Source organism: Rhinolophus ferrumequinum, chromosome 23 (genome assembly GCF_004115265.2).
Source record: "Rhinolophus ferrumequinum isolate MPI-CBG mRhiFer1 chromosome 23, mRhiFer1_v1.p, whole genome shotgun sequence".
Classification (NCBI taxonomy): domain Eukaryota; kingdom Metazoa; phylum Chordata; class Mammalia; order Chiroptera; family Rhinolophidae; genus Rhinolophus; species Rhinolophus ferrumequinum.
This window is the reverse complement of record NC_046306.1, coordinates 34,159,539-34,174,162: the sequence shown is the minus strand read 5'-3', so window position 1 is coordinate 34,174,162 and position 14,624 is coordinate 34,159,539. Positions and strand designations below refer to the sequence as shown.

Genomic DNA, 14,624 nt, shown 5'->3' with positions numbered 1-14,624 from the left:
CAACCTAAGTATCCATTAATGGATAAATGGATAAAAACATGGTATAGATACGTAATATTACACAGGAATATTACTCAGCAATAATAAAGAAGGAAATCCTACCTTTTGGGACAATATGGATGGACCTTGAGGGCATTATGCCAAATGAAATAAGTCAAAGAAAAAAATACTCTAAGTTCTCATTTATATGTGGAATCTAAAAAAGCCAAACACACGGAAACAGAGTAAAATGATGGTTGCCAGGGGCTGGGAGTTGAGAGAAACAAGGATATATTGATCAAAGGGTATAAATTCCCAGCTATAAAATAAATAATATTTGGGGATCTAATGCACATAATGGTGACTATAAATAACAACACTGTGTTATATACTTGAAGGTTTTTTTAAAGAGTAGGTCTTAAATGTTAATCACCACACTCTCTCTATATATATAACACCCTGTATTTTTTAAGATCATAACAGAAAAAAAAACACACAAATAAATCCAGAGCTCTATATACTGAAAACTTAATTGAAGAAACCTCTTGCATTGTCTTTTGACCCCATCTACCCTCTCCTAGCGCTCGTGACATGTGACGACAAGAATCATAGTCTCCATAGAGGACAGTCACTTTCCTGGTGGAGTTGGCATCCTCTTATGCTGATTTCCAGGACAGCACTGAATACCTATTTCACACCATACTGTATTAGGCTCACATTTATCTTTCATAATGCTTTCTAATAACTGTTACATACTTTAAAAATTAAGGAGGTCATATTTTAAGCTCTATCACATTTGTGGGGAAACTGAAAGCAACAGAATTAGTTATTTGCAAATAACAAGCAGATGAGCCTAAGTTAAAATTCAGGTTCTGACTTCCTTCTTTCCGTTAGACCAAGGCTCTGCAATGTTTTTCATTTCATGATAGATTCTGAGTATTTATCAAAATTTTTTCAGCAAAAGATTGTGAACACTTTTCTAAATTTGTTCAGCACACGTCAAAAAGCAGGGAGAAGTCACAAAGTCACTGAAGGCACTCAAACACAGCAAGGGTGACCAATTTTCCCAGTTTACTTGGGACTGAGGGGTTTCCTGGACACAGGCCTTTCAGTGCTAACACTGGCAAAGTCAGGGGCAAACCATGATGATTAGTCACCCTAAAAACAGGTGTCGGAAGGGTTGTTCTGAGCATGTTGAATCTTTGAAAGAAAATCTGACAACAACAGGGAAGGAGAATAAGGTACCATACAGAATATTTTATTTTCTATATTAGATACCAAGTTCTTGGAGGACAGGATTCCTGTTTGAATTCATTTTTGTATTCCCCCAAAGCATCTAGCTCAGTGCTTTGCATAATATAATTTATTCAATAAATATCTATAAAACATGCTTGTATTAAATGTAGAGGGACATGGTAGAAAGCACAAAGGGAAAAACAGTATCCTTTAGAACTACATTACTGTGTAGAAGAATTAAAATGGAAGGAAATGCCAGCTTTCCCTTATTTACTGAAGGAAATAAGACTGAGTTCATAAGGGTGATCTAACATTGGAATATTGGAATCAGAATACTCCTGCCCCCATCGATATCAATTCCAGAATACTAAGTTACATTGGGGAGGAAAGGAAAAGGCTTCTATCACAGATGAGCTTTAGCAAATTAAGGAAAGTTGAGGGGAAAAAAAAAACACGTTGCGGTATTATATCACATTATCTCTACTAGGGAGATATAATCCATAGTTCTTTACCAGAGAAATCTTACAGCTTATAAACCAAGAAAACTGGTTTGTGACTTTAACAACAACAACAAAAAAGGTATTAAGAATTTACTCTACTATCTATTTTCTTTACCTTATAATATTAAAACTTTACAGCATAAATTATCTATTAATAACATTTATTTTTTTAAAGTACAAATGGATTACCAACCTTAAACTGCTAACCACCAGGTCAAATGTATTTTCTCTGAAAGGAAGGAATTCTTCATCAGCTAAAACACTGACAGTAGGAATTTCCGTTTCTAAGGTATTTTTCTAATGGTTAAAAAATAGAAGTTCAAAAACATTTATATAAAATTATTATTCCTCATGTGAAAATATATTACATCACTGAATCTACCTTAATGTTAAAATTAAAGAATTGAAGTCCTTTTTGAATTAAAAAATAAAATAAAATACAATAAAATCTCAATTATTAATACAACCATTGTTTCTTAAACCTAAATCAATGTTGTATGTACTTGGTCGTTTCTATACCTTCCAAAAAAAAAAAGGGAGCAACAGAGAAGGCACTCAAAAACATATTTCTTAGATGACACTTAGCATCAGCCATAAAACTAGCTAGCCGGTTGGAAAAACATAAACAGGATACTTATCTCACACCAAAACAAGTCTCAAAAAGCTAAAAGTTTCTGTGGAATAATTGAAGCCATAAAAGCACCAGATGAAAATATGGATGAATATGTTTATATTCTTCAGAGTAAATACCTAAGTAAACATGACTCAAAAGACAGAAACTGTAAAGGAAAAGATTGGTAGATTTGATGATAAATTAATTTAAAAAACTTTTCAAAAGCAATAAATAATGTAAACAACATACTTGAGAAAATATTTACAGCACAATTGATGAAAGATTAATATCCCTCAAAAATAAGTTCTTACAAACCATCTAAAATAAAAATATGCCAAGGCTAACATAGATAAAGGACAAGGCACCGGTACAGCACAAGATTACTTACAAAATTCACAAATTAAAAAATACCAATAGCCAAATATCAGTAGCCAAAAGACTTATCAACAGCTATTTTGGTTGTACTAGTGATCAAAGAAATCCAAGTAAAAATAATGAGATTCTACTTTCTGCCTACCAGATTGACAAAGACGAAAACAACTGGCCCAATGTTGCCAAAGAGAAGAAGAAAAAAGTACTTTCATATAATGTTATTATTTAATCTTTCTAAGGTTAGTCTGGAATCCATAAATTCCACTATTAGGAATTTATTCCCAGGGAGAAAAAAGAAATCAAACACACAAAGTTGCTTTATATGATGATGTTCATGACAGTGTTGGTTATTGAGAAACTAAAAATATAACTGTCCTTCAATACAAATTTAGCTAAATAAACTATGGAATATTCACATATTGGAATACTATACAGCCATTTAAAAAGATGGTGTATGTGTGTATGCTATTCACTGATATAAAAAGAATATTCTGTGAAAAACATGGTATGTTAGCATAGTATCATCTATATAAAACTATATGTTGCAGATATAGTTATACATCTACAAAGGTGGAGAACAAAATGTCACCAGTGGAGGCCTCTAGTGGGAGTGTTGGGATTAGGGGTGGTTTTTCTTTTTTCCTTTATATTTCTTGTATTGTTTAATTCTTTTTTTGTGTGTGATATATTTATAATGATTTTTAAAAAGCTACTTTCATTTTGAAGGAAATAAAAATAAAGAAATAAAGAACTAAAAATCAAACCAGGAGATCAGAAACCAATAGTGTTAAAAAGCTACCTACCAAAGCATGTTCTGCTATGTCTGCTTGGAAAAACTTCCCAACAGTTTCCTGCAATAAAATAATTAAAAGCTGATCAGATAATACAAAAACAAACACAAAAAGTCAGTAACAATAAAACAAATGTTGAACTTGCTAAAGGAGAATGTGATAGCTACAGATTAATTTTCAGCTTTGAGAGGATATTTTCCTGCATAAAACCAGTATGGTACATAAAGAACTTTAATAATACATATAAACAGATTAAATATATGCAGCCAAATTTATATTTAATATATTAAACTATATTTAAGAAAATAGAGAACACAGGTATAAATAATCAACATCCAAGGCCGGCCCGGTGGCTCAGGTGGTTAGAGCTCCATGCTCCTAACTCTGAAGGCTGCCGGTTCGAATCCCACATGGGCCAGTGGGCTCTCAACCACAAGGTTGCCAGTTCAATCCCTCAAGTCCCGCAAGGGATGGTGGGCTCCGCCCCCTGCAACTAAGATTGAACACAGCACCTTGAGCTGAGCTGCCACTGAGCTCTGGGATGGCTCGTTGGTTGGAGTGTGTCCTCTCTACTGCAAGGTTGCCAGTTTGATTCCTCAACTCCCGCAAGGGATGGTGGGCTGCGCCCCCTGCAACTAGCAACGGCAACTGAACCTGGAGCTGAGCTGCGCCCTCCACAACTAAGACTGGAAGGACAACAACTTGAAGCTGAACAGCACCTCCACAACTAAGATTGAAAGGACAACAACTTGATTTGGAAAAAAGTCCTGGAAGTACACACGTACACACTGTTCCCCAATAAAGTCTTGTTCCCCTTCCCCAACAAAATCTTTAAAAAAAAAAAAATCAACATCCTTCCATCACTGGGTTAAGCCTTGTGTATTAACTTTTCCAAAGCATAATATGCCACGAGTTACTGTATTGCCCCGAAAATAAGACCAAGTCCTATATTAATTTTTGCTCCAAAAGATGCATTAGGGCTTATTTTCAGAGGATGTCTTATTTTTTCATGTTTTCATGTACAACAATCTATATTTATTCATGCACAAAAATCTACATTTATTCAAATACAGTCATGTCATCTTATTCTGGAACGTCGTCATAATTCTCCAAACTTTGAATTTCGGCTTGAATTTCTTGCGACTCCATTTCCTGTAGAATCATTGGCCCCAGTCTCTCATGTCCAGCAACAGAGCTCTCCTTAAAAATGAGCACTTCTTGTCCATGTAGCCTGCTCGTAGTGCACTGGCAACACAGCTGTCAGTGATTTTTATCCCATGAATTCTTCACCCAAGTCATGATCTCTTGCAGACTAGGCTTCACAAAGTTTCCACGCTGATTTTTCTCCATTCTATTTCCAATGTAGTCATTGATTTCCACGTGCAAATGGTCCTTGAATGGCTTGTTTATTTCAGTATCAAGAGTCTGGAGATAGGCAGTAACTCCTGCAGGAATCATTATTTGATCTATTCTTCTCTCTGCATGGAAGTTCTTCATGTCTTTAGCATGGTGAGTGCTGGCTGAATCCCAGACTAGCAGACCTCCTTGGCCACTTTGCAAAACAAGTGGCAGCATTAAATTGACCCACTTCCTTATAACTCATTGTGTGCACCAGGCTTTTTCGGTTTCAAGAACATAAATGCCTGAAACATATTCAACCTTATCTTTCATGCTCTTAGTGATGATTAGAGGTGGGGCTTTCTTTCCATCCAGAAGAATTGCCAAAATACAGGTAACACGTGCACTTTTGTAACCAGGGGAGGGAATGTAGATTGACGAGGCACCCCTTTGATCAACTGTCGTTTGAGATCTTTGGCCCATAAACTCCGCAGTTTCATCCACAGCAATCATGTTGGAGAGTGGGCATTTAGAAAAGTCGATGCCATCAACAAAGGACTTGAATGCACGTGCACTTTTAATAACTTCAGTATCTTCCAGCTTGAACAGTGTTGTTGATCTTAGAGACAGTTCATATCGCTGAAGGGAGCCATCCAGCCAGTGTTGTGATGCTTTGAATTCTTCTGGGGATATTTCTAACTGTGGTGCCATTGCAAGGGCAAATGCTTGACTATCAGCCCTGCGCACAACCAAAGCCTTTGCTCTCCTGTCAGCAATCCATTCACAGATGATGTCTTCCAGCTCAGTAAATAATGGTTGCGGACCTGATACACACTTGCGCTTGTTAGCATTTCCCTCGTCCACCTGTTGACTGAGTTTATGGTACTCTGCTCGCCATTTTCGGACCATTCAGAGATCCAACTTCTCTTTACAAAAAGCCGTAAGATTCTTGCTCCGAAAGTCCTCCACGATTCCTTTCTTGTACTTGTCGGAATAGCTCTCTTTTTGCACTCATCTTGTCTGGGGATCAAAATATTATTCCCTTTAAATCTACCATTAAATCAAGTGTTAATTGAAGACTTACAAGACAGGAGTGGCAACAAAAATGATGACAGTTAAGAATGATCATCCACACAAAAGCAACGAAAAATTGCAGGCACCAAAATTCAGAAAACGTTTCTTTATTTCAGACAAGTGCATTAAGTATGTCCATTAAAACACATGACGTATTGAATTATGAAGATTCATATTAGACACAACCATGTCTGTTTGTTATCAACTGCACACGTTATTTGTGCGTTGTCTGTACTCCAATTGGTCATTTGGCAAAAGTCTCGAGTTCATGTTTATATAGGTGTTTACTTCTCATCCAAAGGCACCGACTTGGGTATTTACAAATACTTAATTATAATTTATATTATCATTTATTTTAAGCATTAATGCCAATATTATTTATTTACATTTAATTATATATTAATATTATTATTTTATAATTCAATACATCCATCATGTATTGCAACGGACATACTAAATGAATCCATCATGGCTGACGATCTTAACTGGGGCTTATTTTTGGCATAGGGCTTATATTACGAGCATCCTGAAAAATCATGCTAGGACTTCTTTTCCAGTTAGGTCTCATTTTCGGGGAAATACGGTAGTGCGGCAGTAACCACAGGGGTGTATATATCTTTTCGAATTAGTGTTTTGGATTTTTAAATTTTTTTTTAAGAAACTCCATACTGTTTTCCACAGTGGCTGCACCAATTTGCAATCCCACCAGCAGTGTACAGAGATTCCCTTTTCTCCACATCTTTGCCTTGTTGTTTGATGATTTATTGATGATGGTCATTCTGATAGGTGTGAGGATATCTCATTGTGATTTTTATTTGCATTTCTCTGATGATTAGTGATGTTGAGCATTTTTTTCAAATGTCCATTGGCCATCTGTATGTCGTCTTTGGAGAAATGTGTAATCAGGTCCTCTGCTAATTTGTTATTGGATGGGGTTTTTTGTTTGTTTTTATTTGGTGTTGAGTTGTATGAGTGCTTTTATAATTTTGGATAATAACCCTTATCAGATGTATCACTGACAAATATCTTCTTCCATTCAATAGTATGTCTTTTTGTTTTGTTGACGGTTTTCTTTGCTATGAAAAACCTTTTTAGTTTGATGTAGTCCCATTTGTTTTTTTCTTTTGTTTCCCTTCCCCAAGGAAGTAAAAATATTAATAAGGGTAATAATATGTCTGCGAGTTTACTTCCTATATTTTCTTATGGGAGTTTTATGTTTTTGAGTCTTATATGTAAGCCTTTAATCCATTTTGAGTTTATTCTTGTATATGGAATAAGAAGGTGGTCCAGTTTCATTTTTTGGCATGTGCCTGTCCAGTCTTCCCTGCACCATTTGTTGATCAGACTGTCTCTACCGCAGTGTATATTTTTGTTTCCTTTATTATAGATTAAATAACCATATAGGCATGGATTTATTTCTCAATTCTACCCTGTTCCATTGATCTATGTGTCTGTTTTTATGCCAATATATACTGTTTTGATTACTATGGCCTTGCAGTATAATTTGATATCAGATAGCATGATACCTCCAGCTTTGTTCTTTCTCAGGATTGCTGTGCCTATTTGGGGTCCTTTATGGTTCCATACAAATTTTAGGATTAATTGTTCTAGTTCTGTGAAAAATGCCATTGGTAATTTGATAGGGATTGCCTTGAATCTACAGATTGCTTTGGGTAGTGTCGACATTTTTAACTATATTAATTCTTCCTGTCCGTGAACATAATATACGCTTCCATTTATTTGTATCTTCTTACATTTCTCTCTTAAATGTCTTATAATTTTCTGGGTATAGGTCATTTACTTCCTTGGCTAAATTTATTCCTAGATTTTGTTTTGTTTTTTGATACAATTGTAAATGGGATTATTTTCTTTTTTGTCTCCCTTTTCTTCCGCCTCCCCCGCTCCCACTCCAGTTCAAGCTGTTGTTTCTCAGTCTAGTTGTCTAGGACACTGCTCCTGGCCCATGCTGGTATTATGAGCCTTGCGTTCCCCCCGGCTGAGGCAGTCGGTCGTCGGTCAGCCGCTCACAGCTGCTCACGGCAGCTCTCACCAGCTGCCGGCCATTCATGATGGCTGCCAGCCACTCATGGCAGCACACAGTAGCCCACAGAAGTCCATGCCAACTCTGGCTGCTCATGGCAGCCCAGCTCCAGGGAGAGCTGTTGTTCACAATCTTGGCTGTAGAGGGCGCAGCTCACTGGCCCATGTGGGAATTGAACAGGCGAACTCGGTGTTAGGGTCGTGGTGCTCCAACCACCTGAGCCACCTGGCCAGCCAGGATTGTTTTCTTAATTTCACTGTCTGATAGTTATTGGTGTATAAAAATGCAGCCAATTTCTGAATATTAATTTTGTATCCTGCTACTTTACTGAATTTATTGATCAGTTCTAATCGTTTTTTGGTGGAGTCTTTGCTGTTCTTTCTATATAGTATCGTGTCATCTGCAAATAATGAGTTTTACGTCTTCCTTTCCCATTTGGATGCCTTTCATTACTTTTTCTTGTCTGACTGCTGTGGCTAGGACTTCTAGTACTATGTTGAATAAAAGTGGTGAAAGTGAGCATCCTTGTCTTATTTCTGATCTTAAGGAGAATGCTTTTTGCTTTTCCCCATTGAGTATGATATTAGCTGTGGGTTTGTCACATACAGCCTTTATTATGTTGAGATATGTTCCCTCTATTCCCACTTTGCTGAGAGTTTTTATCATAAACAAATGCTGGTTTTGTCAAACGCTTTTTCTGCATCTCTTGATATGACCATATGATTTTTATTTTATGTGGTGTCACTTTAATTGATTTGCTGATATTGAACCCACCTTGCATATCAGGATAAATCCCACTTGATCATAGAGTATGATCTTTTTAATATATTGCTGAATTTGGTTTGCTAATATTTTGTTGAGGATTTTTACATGTATGTTCATTAGGGATATTAGGGGGGGATGCTTAAGTGGTTTTATTTTCCATGTGTTTCACTTATCCTCCCTTCCTTCCCAAAGGATTAACACCTTCTACTATGTTCTCTTTTCTCCACTGTCCTTCCTCCATCACGATCTCTACCAATCTTCAATCTCTGTCTTCCCCTCAGCTTACAACAGGCATATGCCTTCGAATCTTGAAAAATCTGCTCTAATCACCTTGTAGTTGTTCGTAATGCATAAGTCTTCTCACTAATGTCTTTCTCCTCAATTCTTGGTAATCAATTTCCACTTTCACTGCTCCACTAAAACAATCAGCAACTACACAGTATGTCTGCTCTCCATCCTATTTCACTTGACCTCTTTGAAGCACAGTACTCTTGATGGTCTCTTAGAAACTTCTTCAGAACTTGCTATTCTGAGTCTCCTGCTAGAGAAGCCAATCCTTTCCGTTTTACCCACATCCTCTTATTAAAGAACTTCCTGCCCCCAACTTGGAAAGGTTACCCTACCACTATGTGACTACTGCTGATTACCTGAGGACAGTTGGTGTGCAGGTAAATGTTTAACTACAGGCTCTCAAAAAAGAGACACTTTGAGTTGTAGTGTTTTACCAGTTTCCATGGTGTAATGATTCCAATGGCAGATTTCATGCTACCAACATGATGTTGCTAAATGTGGAGTTGGGAAGAGATGTGCACAATTGACTCTCACAAGCCAGTTCCAGCACACCAGACTATCTATCGCTCTCTCTCACTCGAAAACTTAAACCGAAAGACTTAGAGATAAGGTAGAAGACCCAGAGTTGGGACAGCATGCAGACTTTGGGGTTGAGGTAGTGGACTGCTGGTAAATATTTAATAAGTGGCTATTAGTGGGTGACTGCTTATAGCATTTGCCAATTTCCATGGTATTAATACTCCCACAACGGCTGGTTTCAAACTATTAATACAATGTCATTGAACACAGAGATGCTAACAATCAGCTCTCGTGCTGGCAGAAGCTAGCTTGAGCACACCAGTGGGTGTAGGTTACTCATGTTGGGGCCACATGTACCGATAAGCACCAGAGATAGTGTGCAGGGTAAAATATGAAAGAAGGCAACCATGTATATCTATATAATCCCAGAGAGCAAGTGAACAGAAGGGCTTTTATTCTGATGTTTCAAAGTCCCCATCCCTTGTGGTACCTGTCTGTACTTTGAGATCCTTGAGTGACATAAAAGCCTCTAAGTAATAAATGTCCCTGAGTTCAACTGGCTTCAGTGGATTTCTGCTTTTTATAATCAAAAAAGATAATTTAAGATTATAAACTGTTCCTGGCATTCTTGCTGGCTCCTCATTCTCCCACCCCTAGAAACAATTGTGGAAGGTTCCTTTCTATATTCTTGCCCCAGAGAGCTGACCTATTCCTATGACTTCCACTGTCACCTCTGACAGAGGCTTCCAAATGAGAACAATAGCTTCCACTTAGCCAAAGTTAACCTGTCTCACTTAAGCCTCTTGCCAACCTGTCGAAATATATTATTGCTCACATTTTACATAAACTGAGGCCTGGAGAAGTTGGGTAACTGGGCTAAGTGTACACACACAATAAATGGCGAGTTGAATATTGAATCCCTGTGTCAATGCTCTAAAATTCATACCTGCAGGGAAGATGTTGAGGAAAATTTGCCTCCATTGGCTGATGTAACTCCATTGTCTCTTTTTATCTGTTTTCTCCCTCATTGGTGATGTTGTTTGTCTTCCCCATTGAGGTTAGGGCTGTTCCCTCATGAGGTTATGGTAGTTCCCTCATGAGGTGATGGTTAGGATTCTATTATCTGTCTATTTCTTTGATCCCTCACATGAAAGACTGTATGTGAGGTGTTGGTTAGTTTTTTTGCGCCCTCATACGAGAGACCGTATAAGGTAATAGTTTTGTTTGTTGACTCTTTGTTCCCTCACATAGAGACTGCATGTGACTATCAATGAATACAAATTTTGAGGTCGAATTGTAGGGAAGATGTTGAGGAAAATTTGCCTTCATTGGCTGCTGTTAACTTTTGTCTATTAGCTTTTGTCTGTTCCTGCATGTGAAGTGACGGTTAGCATTGGGTTAAAAGAAGTCTGTACTGTGATTAGAGGTTGAGTAAATTCCCCCTTCGGTTTCATCCTCCCGAGTAGGGGAGATAGGAGATGATGTTGCTTTCTGTCTGTTTTGCCCACATCAGCAGATGAAGTGAAGAAGTAGCTAAGTTATACCAGGATGAAGTGACAGGCACGTTGCCAAGCTTTGGAAGGCCTTGGGCCAATGGTCACAGATGAGAACTGTAGGTATTATTTTCATCAGCCAGATATCCAACGTTCTTATCATTAACTGCTGAACCCTCCCGGAACTGGCTATTCCTTGAGAGGGGAGACAGGAACACAAAACTTGGCTCTGGGATGCATGTAAAGAGATATATAAGACAGACCTCAGGTGGCATATGGATTGGATTGATTGCTGTTTCAAGAGATTGCTATTCAGAACATTCACTGTTTCAGGACTGCTTTTCAGTATTAGATTGTTTCAGAGTAAGAGATTGGAACTTGCCTCAATGGACAGTAGAGAGTTCTTTTGTTGGTGAATTGTCATCATTCTAGCATGCTTTGGAACTTATATGCAGCTTAGAGCTTGCAGCATCAGAAGATGCCCCAAGTTCCAGCAACAGCAATGGCAATGGCAACGGCAGCAGCATTCTTGGGAACTAGCAAGCACTGGTGTGGGAGATGCCTGAGTTTCTCTCAGCTGCAGACCTGACAAAGTTTTGATTCCTGACCTTTCCAGTGTTGTTTTTCCTATGGTTCGGTGAGCTTTTGGCATCCACTGTAATAGTTACTATCTATAAAACTTATTACTGCTTTTGGATACTCCTTATTGTTGTTATTTGTGTATTTGTAGCCAAGTGATTTTTTATCAATAGTGAACATATGTTGGTGTCTCTTAAACCTGTATGCATGTATACTCCTTTGACACGACATTGTTATCAATGTATATAGTTTAGTCTTAACCACCTTTACTTTCTGTCATTAGCATATTCTATTAATTGCCTTTGTCTTTTGCTATTGCATATTGCTAAATAAATTGATTAGATATTGCTGAATAAATCAATTAGCCCCTCTCTAGTGTCCTCCCTCCCCTTTCTTTTCTCCGCTCGTCATTATAACACCCCAATTCCAGTTCCACATTTCCAACTACGTGGACATTAACACTAATATATTTCACAGTCATCTGAAACTCAACGTATCTAAAATAGGACTACCCCTTGCTCCTTGCCCCATTGCATCCCCTGACATTTTCCAGTCACTGAAGTCATAACTTCAAAGCTATCTTGCATTTATTCATGCAATATGCATTTAATAAATCTTCATTCTGTGTTCTAGTACTGGAAATTTAGTGGTGAACAAAAATGAACATGTCTATGGAACTCACAAGTCTATGGAACCCAGGAAAAGCAGATAGACACCAAATAAACAAAGACATATCAGGTGCTAATAAGTGCCATGGAAACAAATAAAGCAATTAGCCAGTGGAGAATGGGTGCCCCATTTTATATAATAGTCAGGGAAGGGATGGATTTTTTGATGAGGGATGATTTGAGCAAAGACCTGACAGAGGTGAGGAAGTAAGCCACACAAACATCTTGAGAAAGAGCATATAGAACAAGCACAATGCAAAGCCCTGTTCAGTTTGAGAGACAGCAAGAAGGCCAGCTGCTGAAAAATGGGGAGTGAATGGAAGGAAATAGGGTCACAGACATGATAGAGAGTCATATAACCAAGGGTCTTATGGATTAGGACTCTGGATTATTACTAAGTTACATGAGAAGCCAACAGTTCTGAGCAGAGGGCTGACAATGAATTGACTTGTGTTTTAAAAGGACTGCTTTGCTGTGAGAATGGACAAAAGCAAGGCTAGAAGCAGGGAGGCCAATAAGGAGGCTACTATAATATCAATCAATATGGTAATGTGAAAGTGGTAAGAAGTGGCAGAGTTATGGATATATTTTGAAATCCAGATAAGATTTGCTAATGGAACAGATGTGGGAGGGGAGGACACAGAGGTATCAATGAGTAAGTTTTCTGGCCTGAGCAACTAAAAGGATTTGCTGTGCCCACTATATCTGATCAGTCATCCGGTTCTGTGGATTCTACTAGGTCTCTCTCATACATCCCTTCCTTTGTATCTAGCTGCCTCCATATGGGTGGCAGATCTTTCTCTCATGCTGGCACTGCCTTTAACATAGCCTCCTAATTGGTCTCTTTCTTTACCCTCTCCCTTCTTCAATCCTTGCTCACCATCCTCACATTAATCTTCCTTAAACATTTCTCATCCTATAGCATCCTTCCTCACTATTTCTCATCCTATTTGCATTTACCTCTGTGCCTTTCCTTCTGCCATGCTCTTACTTCTTATGCCTATGAAACACCAGCCCTTTCAGAAGCTTCTGACCACATGACCCCTATCGATTTTTCCTTTTTCTTAACTCCTTCTGAATTTCTGTGGCAGTTAACAGTGTGTGGGGAGCCTTATACACAGCCCCCCTGGCCCTGACCCAAATGTATATTTTTTTCTAAGTAGTTTTTATATAAAAATCCCACTTTAATCTGTGTCCATAGTATCCTATATATAGGGGCCAAAACAATAAATGAATGTCTTTATGGTCTGAATTAGAAAATTCAAAATAAAACACTGTAAGCATTAATAAAGGCTGAATTTTTTTCCTAGCTAAATCACATTGAAATTAATATTTTAGTTTAAACACACTGAAATTATCGTATTTTGCTGCGTATAATGTACTCCCGTGTATAATGCACACCAATGTTTTTGGCCCAAACTTTCAGGGGGAAAAAATCTTTCATTTTAATTTTTTAATTCAAATTTTTATTTGTTTACATTTAGGTACTTATCTTTTGTATTATAAATAAATTTTAGCATTTATTTTTTAACATATTATGGTACAAGAAATTTTATGTAACAAATAATTACAAAACACAATAACAGATACAAGATACAAGAAATTTTATGTACCGGTAACAAATTCAAGATATTTACACATCATAGAAGGCCAAGAATTCTTCGCTGTTGCAAGTTCGTCATAAACTCAGCAAAACCAATTATCGTATTCCAGGGTATTATTTTGTATATGGATATCATTATTGATTTCTAGAGTTACACTTTTAATTCATGAGCATAAATAATTAAAAACATTTACATAAATATGGAATTAGTGCTACCCATGTATAATGTGCATCCTTATTTTTCCCTCAATTTGGGCAAAAAAAAAATGTGCACAATACGGTAATGTTTTTTCCTAGCTAAAAAATTACCTCAATCAAATTTTCCAAATGAATGTCAATTAGTAAAAAAACATCTGAACAAAGTAACGTATGTTACGTATATAGATTTAAAGAAACTATAGATTTAAAGAAATTATCAGTAGTATCAAATATATTCAAAGTTAAAAAAAACACTTTAAGGAAAAATAAGTAAGAGGACACAAAATAACCATTGGTTCAACCACTTAAAAAAAATCTTAGCCATTCTGATATAATCAAAACATAACTGATTAGGAAATTTATTCCTTAAAATTAACCAATTTTATTTCTCAAATTAAAGTAAGTCATCGAAATAAATACCTTATTCAAATGCTGTGCTATGTAACCTCTTCCACAACCGACATTCAAAGCAAGGGGGAAATCTCTAAAAAAGAGACACAGAAGTTATGTTTTGTCTGTAATAATACAGTCCATAAAATAATTATTAAGATCTAATTTTGCTTG

General features: G+C 37.1%; 1 protein-coding gene across 4 annotated transcripts in view; it reads right to left on the bottom strand.

The window, feature by feature from the left end:
* The window catches only part of NDUFAF5 (NADH:ubiquinone oxidoreductase complex assembly factor 5), a 48,593-nt gene that overhangs the window by 28,797 nt on the left and 5,172 nt on the right, over positions 1-14,624 (bottom strand). For all 4 annotated transcript variants that reach the window (XR_004421816.1, XR_004421817.1, XM_033094830.1 and 1 more), the window contains exons 3-5: positions 14,481-14,544; positions 3,504-3,551; positions 1,909-2,012 (exon numbers count right to left, since the gene is read on the bottom strand). Coding sequence is in view for 2 of the 4 variants with exons in the window: in XM_033094830.1 (XP_032950721.1) it covers positions 1,909-2,012; positions 3,504-3,551; positions 14,481-14,544 (216 nt within the window). In the remaining 2 variants the exon portion in view is untranslated. The remainder of the gene's footprint in view (positions 1-1,908; positions 2,013-3,503; positions 3,552-14,480; positions 14,545-14,624) is intronic.